Source organism: Pezoporus flaviventris, unplaced genomic scaffold (assembly GCF_033815535.1).
Source record: "Pezoporus flaviventris isolate CSIRO_AGI_PZ_B2104156 unplaced genomic scaffold, CSIRO_AGI_Pfla_v1 ptg000015l, whole genome shotgun sequence".
Classification (NCBI taxonomy): Eukaryota; Metazoa; Chordata; class Aves; order Psittaciformes; family Psittacidae; genus Pezoporus; species Pezoporus flaviventris.
In genome coordinates, this window is record NW_026892563.1 from 902,231 (window position 1) to 917,126 (window position 14,896).

General features: G+C 39.0%; 1 protein-coding gene across 6 annotated transcripts in view; it reads right to left on the reverse strand.

The window, feature by feature from the left end:
- Nucleotides 1-2,120: 2,120 nt before the first annotated feature.
- Nucleotides 2,121-14,896, reverse strand: part of CTPS2 (CTP synthase 2) — a 66,931-nt gene continuing 54,155 nt past the window's right edge. For all 6 annotated transcript variants that reach the window (XM_061453179.1, XM_061453176.1, XM_061453177.1 and 3 more), the window contains exons 17-19: nucleotides 13,197-13,341; nucleotides 4,241-4,350; nucleotides 2,121-2,645 (exon numbers count right to left, since the gene is read on the reverse strand). In XM_061453179.1, the coding sequence (XP_061309163.1) occupies nucleotides 4,269-4,350; nucleotides 13,197-13,341 (227 nt within the window). In that variant the 3' untranslated portion in view covers nucleotides 2,121-2,645; nucleotides 4,241-4,268. The remainder of the gene's footprint in view (nucleotides 2,646-4,240; nucleotides 4,351-13,196; nucleotides 13,342-14,896) is intronic.

Consider the following 14,896-nt stretch of genomic DNA (forward strand, 5'->3'; position numbering starts at 1 on the left):
CTCATTTATGTAGCACAGTTAGCAAGAGGATCGGTAATGGCACTGGGAGATGAAAAGATGAAGGCGCTGTTTCCAGCTTCACTTGACTACATGAAAAATTCCCTCCTTGACACCACAGTTCACAGTGGGCACCATGATTCTTTAACACAGTATCTAAACAGTTCTAAATAACACAATATATTTGAAAATACATTTGCACATTTCAGACAATCTTAGGAAAATGCTTCATCTTTCACAGAACAGTGTCTCTCATTGGGGGAACCGTACAATGACACCAATTCTGGCAATACCTCCTATTTCTAAGGCATGCATGCATTTGCAAACCGCTCTAGATAAACCCTTCCACAGGAATACATTTTATATTTTATTACCATTGAAGCTTCTTTTAGTGAAGAGATAAACTGTGTAACCTGAGATTTTCTAAAGCAATGCAAAGCTTTTAAACTTACCGTTTTACAAAGCTGCAATAATGGCTTTTCTATTTTTGTACAGGTATTTACCTTTTATAGAATCATAGAATAGTTAGGGTTGGAAAGGACATTAAGATCATCTAGTTCCAACCCCCCCTGCCATGGGCAGGGATACCTTATGCTAAATCATATCACCCAAGGCCTCGTCCAACCTGGCCTTGAACACCACCAGGGATGGAGCATTCACAACCTCCCTGGGCAACCCATTCCAGTGCCTCACAGGAAAGAATTGCCTTCTTATATCCAACCTAAACTTCCCCTGTTTAAGTTTTAACCCATTACCCCTTGTCCTGTCACTACAGTCTCTAATGAAGAGTCCCTCCCCAGCATCCTTATAGGCCCCCTTCAGATACTGGAAGGCTGCTATGAGGTCTCCATGCAGCCTTCTCTTCTCCAGGCTGAACAGCCCCAACTTTCTCAGCCTGTCTTCATACGGGAGGTGCTCCAGTCCCCTGATCATCCTCATGGCCCTCCTCTGGACTTGTTCCAACAGTTCCATGTCCTTTTTATGCTGAGGACACCAGAACTGCACACAATACTCCAGGTGAGGTCTCACAAGAGCAGAGAAGAGGGGCAGGATCACCTCCTTCGACCTGCTGGTCACGCTCCTTTTGATGCAGCCCAGGATACGGTTGGCTTTCTGGGCTGTGAGTGCACACTGAAGCTGGCTCATGTTCATTTTCTCACCAACCAACACCCCCAAGTCCTTCTCTCCGGGGTGCTCTGAATCTCTTCTCTGCCCAACCTGTAGCTGTGCCTGGGATTGCTCTGACCCAGGTGTAGGACCCTGCACTTGGCATGGTTAAACTTCATCAGGTTGGCATCAGCCCACCTCACAAGCATGTCAAGGTCCCTCTGGATGGCATTCCTTCCCTCCAGGGTATCAACTGAACCACACAGCTTGGTGTCATCAGCAAACTTGCTGAGGGCGCACTCAATCCCACTGTCCATGTCAGCGACAAAGATGTTAAACAAGACCGGACCCAACCCAAAACCAATGAAACACAAAGCTCAAAATTCCAGTTTTCTTTGTAGGAAAAGCTGGCCCAGGTATTTGGATCCCCATCAGTTACACAGCTTGGGCCCAGCTTCTTGACAAGTCTGATGATGCTACAGGGCTAATAGGATTCAGCCTTAAACATGGTACAGCACCCCTCGCATTCCCTTTCTGTGTCAGTGATTCAGGCTGCAGTCATGGTATTGCAAGGGTGCCTGTAACTGTCATACAGTGGAATAACTTGTGATTTCTAAATTAAAATAAATTGTTTTATTCTACTGGGGAAAGAATGCCATGACCATGGAGTGGTCACTGGATGAGAGAAAACAAGAGTGAACCTTAATTCACCTTCATACTCAGTTATTGAAATTAACTGAGTGTTACATGGCTGGAGTTCAGATAATGCTCCAGGTTTATGACTGGTTCTTCTACAATTTCCACACAAGTGTTCAAATTACATTTTAACATATCAGTGTATTTAATTTCTCTCTTACAAAATACAAATACAAAAATGCTTTCTACTTCTGTAATTTTGTAGATCACAATTACGTTCAGTATTCAGTCAGAGTTCCCGAAGAAACAGCAGAAACAGCAAATCAAACTTGAGCTTTTCAAAAGTGAAATCACTTATAAAAGCAAAGTGAAAAGAGGTGTAACCAACATCAATTTTTATAATCACAAAGAGCTGAAATACAGCAACAATTTTTTTATTTGTACATACTGAAGAGCAAAAAAGTAAAATTATATATATGCAACAAGCTAAATAGCAAAACAAACTCAAAACAGTTCTCTACTGCTCATGGATAAAACAACTTTTGCTTGAATTTTTTTAGTGCATTCCCTCTCCTTCACAAGAACCAATGCATCTTCCTGTTCTATGGCAAATTGAAAACAATCAAATCTTCCTTCAAATCAAGAACAGTTGTGAACTAGCAAATTAATACATATTTACCTGAGACAACTCTGAAACACAGGATATGATCAGTAATGATTACCACTAAGGTGCACAACCATTTTGTCATTTTTAAAGAGAAAGAACATTTATACAGAACTGGTTTTGCTACAAGAAAGTGAAACTGTCATCAGTAAAGCAACATGATAGGTGGAGACACTATGAGGATCACAAGCAGCTTACTCTTCTACTTTCTTCTCTTCAGTATTGAACTGTTCCCAACTTTCTGTAACATAAAAGAGGGAGGGTAAGGAAGAATAAATGGAAAAAATAATGATTAAAAATATTTCTTCTGTAACAGTCTATTTCATGCCAGTTTCTCTCAAATCTGTTGACTTACTTTGAAGTAGTTCTATGGTAAATACTGCAGGTGGATGCACTTCATCTAGGTCAAACAGCTTAAGCAAAACCACAAAGGTAAATATAGACTATGCGTGTATCCAGTTCTGATTAACCCTGAGATAAAAATAAATGAGCCAACGCTTGTATCCTTCTTTTATATTTTGAATTAGTTATTTAATCCTTTCTAGAGTAATTCTGTTGAATTCAATTGGTATCCACTAGCAACATGTTCAAATAAAATCTGCTTTACTGATACCTACTTGAAAGCATCACAAAAGTGATGAAAAAGTCACATCTGCAATGGTAAACAGAATTACCATTCATAAATTCCATGGAGGAAAGCAAAGTCAAAGCTAAAGGGGCTGTCCTTTACTATGTGCTGGCCTCAAGAAACAGAGCCATAGTGATGTTTGGAGGTGGGAAGAATCTGGGCAAGAGCAAATAGGCACATTGTGACTACTTATTTTTTGGTCACTCTGTGACATGCATCATTACTGTATCTGCATGCACTAGGTCATGAAATCATTTAACATTCTGCTCTTCACTCTTATGATTTTGAGATATATTATTATCTTTAACGTGGTACATGAGAGGGGAAAAGAAATAAATAAAAAATACAGAAGAAATGCATACTGCAGCTAAAGACTCCGATTTCTCACATCTCATGCCAGCATTTTAATCAGGAGACCATCAGGCAGAAATGCATCATTCATATGCAGACTTAATCATCTGTTTGGCACAGCTGCTTAGTGACTACACCATGGAGAGGAATGAAATCAGAGGGAAAAGTTGTGTCCTGCTTACAGAAGTGCTCAGAAATACGGAAAAGCATGAATGCACACATGTAACAGAGTACCACACCGGGTACAACTCTGATGAACCTGTGTAGGGAAAATAAAGACTAAGATCTGAAAGGAAATCTACAGTCACCATGTTCACAGGTGAAAAAAAACAACCAATCCAATATTGCTTTTGCAAAGCCTACAGCAAACAAAGCTATGACTTAATAAAACTGGTTTGTATCTCTGTCACTCTGCAGATTAAATCCAAGTATTAACCTTGGATGTCTTCAATGTATCAATGCATCAGATGAAATTACAAGCAAATATTAATGCAGAAAGTCATGCCAACATAGTGTACTCAAAGGGATCCAAACTTGAAAACTGAAATAACAAACAAAAAACAACCCTCACATCATTTTAAACTGTATTTTCATTGTACCATCAAACACTAACACAGCTTAACTTTGTACAGCATCCTACATACAAGCTGTATCCAAAACACTTAGCAGACTTTAATATCACAATTGCAGAGTTAAGCAGCAGAAGAAGAAAAAAATTAAGTGCTGCAGGCAAGGAAGAAAACATAAGCTCTCAGATGGGACTTGAAACAAAAGGTAGTATCAAGGTAACTGTGTCTTGTGTTTTAAGTCTAGAAGAAATAAATGTCACAAAGCAGTATCACAACAATTCAGCTTACCTCAACAGCATCATGCATTTCTGCGCTGTCATACAATCATTTCACCTTTTTCTGAATTAGGAAACTCTTTTTCTAGAGAGCTGTCATCACTGAGGTCACTGTAGCTGTCACTGTTAAAAGCAATACACAGGTCAGAAGGATCTAAACCGAATATTTTATTTCAAACCCTCCAACCCAAAAGATTCATATAACCAACACTTTCCTCAAATGCAGTCCATTTCCAGAAACCTACTTTAAGCTCATGCTCAATTTTGGTATTTAGAATGCCTTCCTCTACAGGAATGGGCTTAAGTTTGGAGTCTAAGACCTGATGAGAAAAAGTATTTTACCTGAGAAACAGTATGTGCAATTTCTTTTCGCTTGGCTCCTGTGCATTCATTCTACAGTTTGCTGGTGCTTTGTGCTTATGACCATGATTAACAACATGGAGAACAGCAAGTATTCAGAGCAAGACTAAAAGGAATTTCTCCTTTGTGATAAAGAAAATCATTGTTTGACCAAAGAAAAAGTTAAAAGACAACTTTATTCAGAATGCTTCTATTTATACTTAAATTACAATTCTTGCTCTTCCAATCAGAATATAAATAATTTTTATTGCTCCAAGCAATGTCCTGACAGCTTTTTTTTTTCTGAGGTTTTATCCCCTTCTGCTGTTTCATGAGAGAAATAGACTGGTTTTCACAGAACAAACTGCCATGCAAGTAAGTAATCGCTTTGTAAGTGGCCAGAACAAGGAAACAGTGAAGAACAGGAATCACAGCAGTGACTGAAAGAAAGAAGTGCCAACAATCCACAGTCAGCTGTGATGTCTACTGGGTCTCCAGGTTTATCTTAACTCTAAGTGCACCTCTTCAGAAGAGCCTCAAGCCTCAGCCTCTCCCTACTTCTACAATCTTTTTTCCAGATACTTGAATTTCCCAAGATCAGAAGCCAGCAAAGGGAGCCTGAGGAACTGACAAGTACCTTTGAGCAGCAGTAATTCTGGTCAGTATTGTGGTACTGCAGAGCACAGGGTATAGTTAAAACTGTATAGGTAGGGAATCTCAGACCTCATTTGTGTGGGTATACCCATGTCAGCCTCAGTATCAACTCTACCCCAGACATTGCACAGACACCTTCAGTCTTCAGCTAACAGGATATCAGTCACATCACTCTCCCCACCTCTGGGAATGATCTTCTACTGAGACATCAAGCACATAATCAGCCCATGACCCACCTCAACACAACACCATCAGCTGATCTACAGTAACTGCCTGCTGTGTAATGTTTCAAGAGGAACTATGTAACCCCACAGCTGGAAATCTTTGATCTAAACAGCAAAGTGGAACAGTGAACATACTGCACTTAGCTATACTAATGCTTGTTACTGGGCACTGATGAAGCCTGAATTTTGTAGCCTGAATTTCATGCTCTCTTCTTTAAAAAAAAAAAAAACAACAAAAAAAACAAAAACAAAAAACCCCAAAGATTAGGTAAAACCTAAAAGCCATTTTAATAGAGTGGGACAGCAGATATGGCACCAACAGTCATATCATTTAATTTCTACCTGACTGTTAGGGAAGCTTCCCACAGTTACATCACTGTACCATATTCTGCACAAGACAACATAGAAATTCCAACTGTTCTAACGTTAAGACTTTTCCTACAGCACTCTGCCCTTTCTTCACATGACATACATGTTGTTGATGCAGTTCTTACAAAGAGTGTGTTTTATAAGGCTAGAGAGAAATGCTCAACTTGATAATTTCACCAGCAGGCAGGCAATTACACAGTTCAAGTGAGGAAAGTGTTAACAGTATGATCAAGCATGCCAAATGTGCACAGACAAACACAACATCACCAACGTTGTACTTACTTCTTTCTGAAAGTACCCATGGAAACATGGAATAAAAATTCATTATTATTAAAACAGTTTTGCATTTTCACATCACAGCAAAAGAGAAAAAAATGTCCACAGAACAGAGGGTAGAACAGTGACTGCAGAGAGCTGCATCTTATTATACCTCTGGTTTTAACCCCAAAATCTTCACACAATTTGTTTTTTTTTTAATTGGTTTTGCTGCCCTGTGGCAGCCACAGCCTGAAAACATATGCCAGAACTCTGTACAGAATACGGTATGAGAGGCAGATGCTTAAGGAAAATTGCTCAAGGACCAATGAGGTGAGTGGACAACTTCCCAGCTTCACCTCCTAAAGACAGGTGCTGATCCCCACCCAGTGCTGTCATCACAGGTCCACCCCCACCAAATGCCACAGGTTTTAGAGGCATTTGCAAATAGAAGCAGTCACACAATGCTGGATGCTTCCATCATTTAATTGACTTAACCACCCCAACTTCTCAGGCCTGTTTCCAGTTTGATGAAACTGAGGGTCACTTGGGTAGCCACTAGTACAGAGGCTAAAACATTTACTCAGCCAAGGACAATTTTGTTACTGTTACCACACTGTCCAATTCAATACAAGATTTGACTCCACATCACAGAGAAAGGATCCTGTCATCACGCTTTGGACTTCTGCAGTAGCACCTCGTGGTCTCCCCTACTTTACAGCTGTCCTGTTGGATGTAAGCCAGTTTTCTCTCTAACAGGTAGGCCACAGTGGCAAGAAAGGTAGGGGAAATACCCAGGTAAGGATCAGCTCTTGAGCTTCAGACTCAGGTAACTGTCAGTCTCACAGTTTCAGCTGCTTGAATAGTATCTCTAAGTGTCCCCAGAAGCTGTGGTTACCATATTAAGAACAATTTTGGCTCTGAGACAACCTGAACCTCTTCAAAAATTATGCTGCCAGTGGACTTCAAAGCAAACAGGAACTCATGAATCTTGGCATAGCTGCACTTGCATGTTACAGTTGCAAAGCAGTGCTGATGTCCAGTTTATAACATTTACTGTATGAGCTGTATTCAGCTGATGAGTCACCTGAAGAAAAACTCCGGATGGTACTAACCACAAATGAGTCATCATCTCTCTTTGGAATAAATAAAAAGTGAATCAAAAGTACCTCCTTCCAAATTACAGAGTTGCTACACGGATATTAAACTCAAAAACTAAATGGATATTTTGTGCTTACAGCTGGTATTATGTAACATTACTTAAATGCGCTGGCTATGAAAGTGGTGGTGGTGGGAAACCAAATAAGCCCAGCTTTTCCTTCATGACAGTCTTTTCCACACGGAGCCCTAAACTGACAAAAAAAAGAAAAATAGAGAAATAAAAAGTCTTACATTTCCTTCAGCAAGGTTTTACTCACTTTGTGTACAAATTACCTAGTCATTACCTTGGGCAGGAACCTGACACCCACTTCTTGTTTGTAACAATTCTTGTAACACTGGACTCCCAACACAAAGGAGCTAGGGAGCAGATCTAAGGTGTCCACAGCAGTTATTTTTTTTTTTTTCTTTTTTTCATGGGCTCTGGAGTATAAAGATGTGGCCAAGAGAAAAACAAAACAAAACTCAGAGCATGCAGTGTCACTGCATCTAGTCAGTCACTTCAGTCTTCAAGATGAAGAATTCTGGTCACTTTGATCCTTACACCTAATCTACCTGTAGTTAATGGAAATACATCCACTGCAAAGTGAAGAATCACCAGAACCTATATGGCATTTCACTTTGCAGTTAACTACAACATGAAATATATACTAGTACTTAGCTGGCATTTCACTTTGCAGTGAACTGAAATATCCTCTGTTCAGAAATTACATTATGGGGTTTTGTTTTGTTGTGAAGTTCACTCATCCTCAGATCCCTGTATTCTCAACATGTAAGCAATAAAAAGAGCCTCCCCCTGCACAGGCTCCATTATTACCAAATTTATGCCCATTTCAGATCTCTCTGTTCTACTGACAGTATCATTACACATCTGCTATGCATCAGTCCAAACCATGGAAGGAGGCAAGGTATTTCCATATGGTATGGCAATATGGTATTTTCATACCATCCTATTGGTATGGTATGGAAAGCAGCCAATAGCTGGAGCTACATGGAATGAAGCTGGAATGCATCATGCCAGCAACTAATCTCAGCTGCAGAATCATGAGAATTAAGTCTCAAGATCAATTTTAAATCTATGTTTCTCAAACAGCTGCTCAAAAGTTCCTGCTTTCAATGTCTTTATTAAGAAACAGGCAAAATAGGTACTCCTTGAACATTCTGTTTGTTTTATCTGGGAATCCAGATCAATGTCCTTTAGAAATTAAGTATTTGACACAGTTTCAGAAAATAGTTTCATTCTTTTTCAACATATAATTGATAAAAAAGTCCTTTTCTAGAAATGTAAGCAATTTAAACAATTGTTATAGTAATGTTATTCTGTGCAAAGGCAAGAGCCAAGCTAAGTGCATTTCTTCCTCAATGCAAATTAAAGATAAACATAATTACATTTAGTATAGGCTGTGGCTGTTTAAAATAAATGCTGCGCTCACATAACTAGACCTGGGATAATAGTTTTATTAGGACCCAGCATTACAAAAATAACAACCAAGATGCCAGAATGGATCTGGGTTTTATAAAAACCCTCAGCTGAGTCTCTCGCATAGGGTTCAATTCATTCACCTTTAAACATCTTCATCTTCAGCTGCTTACAATCAATAGAGAGAAACAGGCACTTGTACAGTAGGTATAATGCTTCTGACCCATTTAAGCGTTATCTTGCGCTGACTCCTTTAAAGTGCATATTCACTTAGCGAGTACAGAAAGAGGCTGACTAGCTCAGAAGTGTCTTCACTGTAAACACCTAACATTAAAATGACAAAGTAACTGCCTTAACTAAGTTTGTACTGCTGTTGTTGAAAGGATTTCCTTTAAATCTTTTTCTGTAGTTTTCTGCAAGAGCCTTGAGGGTCCCAGCAGGTCTTAGCTGCCTTGACCATCCTCACTTAGGCCTCCACTGATGGGCTAGGGAGCCTTGGTTCCTAATCCTTGCCTGAGCTATGTTGTAGGCATGCCTGTACCCAACTCTGCAGTTCTGTATTCACTTCTTGACTGGACTTCCTGGATTGACCTCAGACCTATCTCATCACTTTGCACTTCTGCACTGGACTGTCTGTAGGATATGGTGACTGACACTGACGTCAGTTCACCTGCTTTCTTTGGCGACTGTGGTTCTGACTCCTGATGGTGAGGACACTATCCCTGCCAGTACACCTTCCACCCCAGTTCCTGGTTTGCCTTATCTTGTAGAGCAGCCCCTCTCTTACTGCTCTCTTAACAGTCTTCAAATCACAAGATATCCTTCACTTCCTCTGAAATGTCTACAATGGTAGAAATATGATACTGTGCCAGATGTGTTCTTGCTTGGGGACAATGTACAGGTGACATAAGAGATAGCCCTGCCTGTACCTTCTTTGTCCCTCATACACTAGAGAACATGTCTCACAGGCTGCTTCCTTTTCTGTTTATAGGTGCTTGCCCAAACCTCTCTACACAGCTGATTTAGGAGGCACTTGGACCATTTTAGTGCAGTAAGCACTACATGGGCAAATCTTCCCAAGTGTCTTTATGTACCACACCTCTGGACACTTTTGTTCCTTGCCTCTGAATGCAACTCAAAATCTTTTCTTAATCTTTTATTTAATTTAATCTTTCATTAATAACCTTCCCAGAACTTAACAGACTACTCTGTGATTAGATGGCATTGGATTGGTGCCTATTGGCACATTAGCATATTTATTACTGACATGCAAAAATTTCTTTTGGCAGTGGTCAGTTGCCCACACTTTCTCACCTAGAAACATTTCACACTTCCTGCATTTCCTCCCATCTACTGGACATTTGTGTTTAAATTAATTATCATTAGCTTACTATCCTCTTCCTCTACATAAACATCTGTTTTCATTATTTTCAGCACAGGTGTCTGAATTCCCTATATATTTTTATGTTATTTCTTTGTTCTGAATAGTGCTTTCAGCTCTTATTTAAATGACATTTGCAAATACCATTAATGCACTGCAGCCTACTCTTGCAGGCCATTAATAAAGACGTGTGTTAAGGTGAGAGAAGAAATAAAGCCTGCTGATGCTTAACTTGGGGGGGGGGGGGGAAACAGCAATATGGTTTTATTGTACAACAGAGGTTTTGCAATCCATATGACATTGTTCCCAAGGATAAACCAGGTTTTATTACTTTTTTTTAAATCAAACTGTAATACTCAGTACAAGCCAACATTACGTGTAGAGTTCCCCTCTTCGTTCACTACTTTTCTATTAAAAATTTTTGTCTTCTCTTAAAAGGCAGTGTATTTGTGGGTACTGTACATTTTCTGAGAGTCTCCTTTGGTTCTCCTCTGTTCTTTAAAATGGAATATGTAAACTGGCAGCCTCTCATCCTCCTCAGCTCCATATTAAATGGCGATTTCAGTATTTCCCTGGAAATATTTGGAAGTTCACAATTTAAAACCATTCACAAGGAAATGAAGTACATGGCTTTGCCTGATGGTTAGACACTCATGCCAGAAAGCACGAGAAGTTGAAACAACAAAGGCAACTCAGATGCCTAACTACCAATTCAGGTAACTAAGTAGTAACTCATCACTGAGTTACTCTGACCCTTTGCTCAGTTCTTGACTGTCTCTGTATACACCAAATTTTCTGGGAACTAAGTTTAACTGGGAGGATGCATTCCAATCTCAAAGTAGGTATGCTTGCTCCTATGTGTAAGCATTGTCTCAGACTGTCTACCAGACTAAGCCTCACAATTATTCATTTATTATTGTTCACTTTATTTATTCAGGGTATTCTCCTGGGAGGTGTGATGCATCTTTAAATTTGCAGTTTACTTCGCTTAGAAGCTAGGGCTTCTGTCCAGGTGTCAGATGTCCTAAAATTGCATTCTAATTATGGGGCTGTTAAATGTTCTGGGGTAATGCTTTCCTGTTAAGGACCTCATGCTAAAATATGTATTTGCTTTTGTCTCAGAACTCCATCATTAACTCTCTTTTTGGTATTTCTAATAGCTTAGTTTATGTAATCTGCTCAACTTGCTGGTCTCCACAAATTCTCTTTCAGGTAACATCTTGGCTCTAGTCAAGAGCATGACTACAATTCATGTAGGCAGTGCTGGATGAGGTGTGCAGAAAATCCCCTCTTCAGGCTTGTTTCAATCTTGCTATGACATGCCTTAGCTTTACGGCTCAATGAAATCACTAGAATTCTGGGATTTAAAGGTTTAAATTGGAAATCCTTTCCACTCAACAGGTGGATATGTTAAAACAAGTGGATGTGCTGCAATTACCACTGCGATTCCCTCCTGAACGTTCCTCCCTGCAAAATACTCCTCTATTACTCTCAAAATATTTTTCTATTCCAATGCTCTTTCTCAAGACAGAGTGGTTTGGTTGCCATGTAATTAGGTAAATGGCAAAATTTTTATTTTATATATAAAGTTTGAGAGTACTAAATTTTGTCTTTCCTAAATGTTTAAGTACTAGTTGGAGTTTATTGTATGAATGTGAAGAAAAAGACTGGTATATACTTTTTACTGATTAATTGAAATAAGCCTAACTGCAGCACATTCAGTAAGTGCTGAAACTTAAAGTCAGGGTTAGAAAATATACTTGGTATAATGCTAAGGGATTTAAATTTAAATTAGGACACATACAGGTCACCCATTTTAAAAAAGTAATTTTTCTTTATATCAGAGAGATTAATAGGTATACTTATGGGAAGAAGCAATAAGAGGAAGGATACTGGGACCTGGGCAACAAGATGAACTGTGAGGCAGAGAGTGCTCACATCAAGAAAAGACTGAAAACCACTGAGCTTGAAGACTCCCTCATGTCAAGCACCACAAAAATTTGAACTGTATAATGCACTGGCACAAATTTTAAAAGGTAGCTAATGACCACTAATACCAACAACAGGATATGCTAATAGGAGTGTATCAACCAAGCTGTAGTTTCCAGATTGTTAAGAAATTCTGTATGTATATACACCACTGCACAATTGGCCATGGTGCACAAAGAAGCGCATTTATGAAAGGCAACTGACAGCCATAAGGATCAGAGTACCAAAATAGATAGATCTGACCTGGCTTGGCCAGAACAAAATTTCTATTTCTCACTTAAGAAAAGGACCTAATAGAAAGGAAGCTCAGAAAAACCCAAAAAATACAAAAAAAAAAAAATGACACCCCCACAAAACTAATAAGTTTGGAGCCTTGTGTAGAGGAAAAGGCAGTAAGTCAGCACTGCATCCGTTCTGTCTTATTAAGTCCTTGTGATTTTCTTTTTTAATTTTTTTCTTTTTTGTAACTGTACCCTAGACTTCCCTCTGACCTCTTTATTATTCTTGTTGTAATGAAATTATAACTGTTATTGATATCACTGAAATAAACAAGAATGAGTTAACACTGGCTAAAAACTATTGCTACATTCAATAAACCAAAAACTCTTGTGTCCAAGGGAACTGGGACAAATAATTTTAGTTTGGCTGCACCATTCAGCTTTGATCTAGATCCAAACCCTTCTATAAGTCTAACAGTATTCCAACCACTTTGTTTCAGGCCTGTCTCTGCTAGATAGTATTAATTATTTAGCTACTGAAAAATAAAATCAGTGTTTTCTTTTTTCGGTACTACCATCATTCAAATACAACTAGATAAGAATTTCATTTCATTACTTGATCCTCTGACAAATACCTTTCCTTGTGAAACTACTGTTAGGGAAAGTTAACACAGGAGGACACTAATTTCACATGACTTGTTAAAGGTTTTTTTGCTTCTTTCTGGTTACAATGTATGGATCCGTGTTTAGCCCTAATAGCCTCTGAAAACAAGGAAGTCAGGAACTGTGCTTACTGCTTACAGTCACTTTTTCACCAGGGTTTACGTCAGGCATGCACAGGAATAAGTAAATCAACACATTAAGAACTCCTCTTCCTTTCACAGACTCCTGAATTGAAGGATGGGGTAGTCCCTCCAAAAAACGTGACTTCAAACCTCAGGTAAGTAAGTAAGAAAGATTACCTTGGAGACAATTTACATCCACGTTGCAGGTATGCACTGAGTGTCCCAGTTGCTGCTAGCAACAGTCCAAGGTATGGAGGCGAAGGTTTCATAGGTCTTGAGGAAAACTCTGGGTGGAACTGAACTCCTACAAAATATGGGTGATCTACAAGACAGATGTCAAAAAAAATTCTAAGATGTAGGAAGAAGATAGTAAAACAACTGTTATTGAAGATTTCACACAATTCAAGAAGTCAGATCAGCATGTGTGAATTTAAGGGTGAGGCAGCAGGATACCTTTACTTTTTCCACAAAAAGCAACTGACAACAGAGGCAGAAGATTAGTAAGATAAATTAAGGAAAAAGCATGCTGTGATTCGACCCTAACATGCACAATGATGTCATTAAAAGCTTAATAACAAACCTGTACTGACATGGGGGGGAGGGGGGAGGGAGGGAGAAGCACCCACAAAGTCTCCATTTATCATGTTATTTTCACAGTAGTTTGGTTTCCAATATATATTTATGCACGTATATTCAAAACATGCATCCATATATATGAGGGAAAAAACCCAAAACAGTTCCTAAAGGACCAAGCACCACCATATAGCCACTGTTTACACACTAAGAGATGGACACGAAAGGAACATACAGAGAAAACTGTGGGAAACAAGCTTCAAATAATTAGGCCTGGAATCCATCTTCTGGGACATTAAGTCCAGTCTCCTGTTATTAAATGCAGTTACATCATGTAGTCTCAAGCACACAGGGTCAAGGTTCTGCCATAACACCCCCTAGGTTTTTTTGCTCCTACTAGAAAACTCTTATAATACTCTTTCCTTTTGCTTTGAAACCTTTTCCTAATTCACGGGGCATCTTTGTTACTGCCAATTTATACATACTGCCATTAATTCTTATGGCACTGCTCTTTCCTGCTGCTTGGCCTGTGTGATTAAGGATGACTATCACTATCATTCAACTCTGCCTGCTAAGATAAACAAGCCATGCTGCTTCATCTCTCTTAAACATTCAGCGCTCTGTTTACAAATCAAATAAATTCTTTTAACTACTGCTTCTGCTTTCCTTTTGTCTTCTTCAAAAGGGAAGGAAAGAAAAATGTTTTCGCTGTCTTCCATGATGTGCACCTGCTCCATCTCTGAATATTGTTTTAAAGGAAATAACATTAATCACTTCTAGTGCCAGGACACTGAATGAAATCAACCACAGATCTCTTCTGGTTCAACAATTTCCAAAATAATCCCATTCAAGGAATTTCTGCGCATTACATAATAAATGATAAGAAAAAAAGCTTTGCTTTTCTTCCATGAAGATAATATGATCTAGTATACTGCTCTCTGCTGCTATGCCTTATAGAGAACCTGGATCCTAAATTTCTCTCATAACTTCTATCTACCATGCAGTTTAGCTCTTTAAAGGTGCAAAACAAGACAATGACAAAGCACCAAATATTTCCTGTGGGAATATTTTGCTTAAAAGCTTTGCCTAAGCTATCTTGTGTACTGTTATTTCTGCTCCAACCCACACTCCTCCACACGATCATTGTCTTTTTTTAGTAATCAGAGTCTCCTTGCAGCCCTTTGTGAAATAATTCCAGGTTTTACTGCTGCTTTTATTCTTTTCACAGTAACATGAAATTTAAAAATTCTGCCTGATTTATTTCACGATGCTTTCTATGGAAATTCTTTCAGACACGGCAGGCA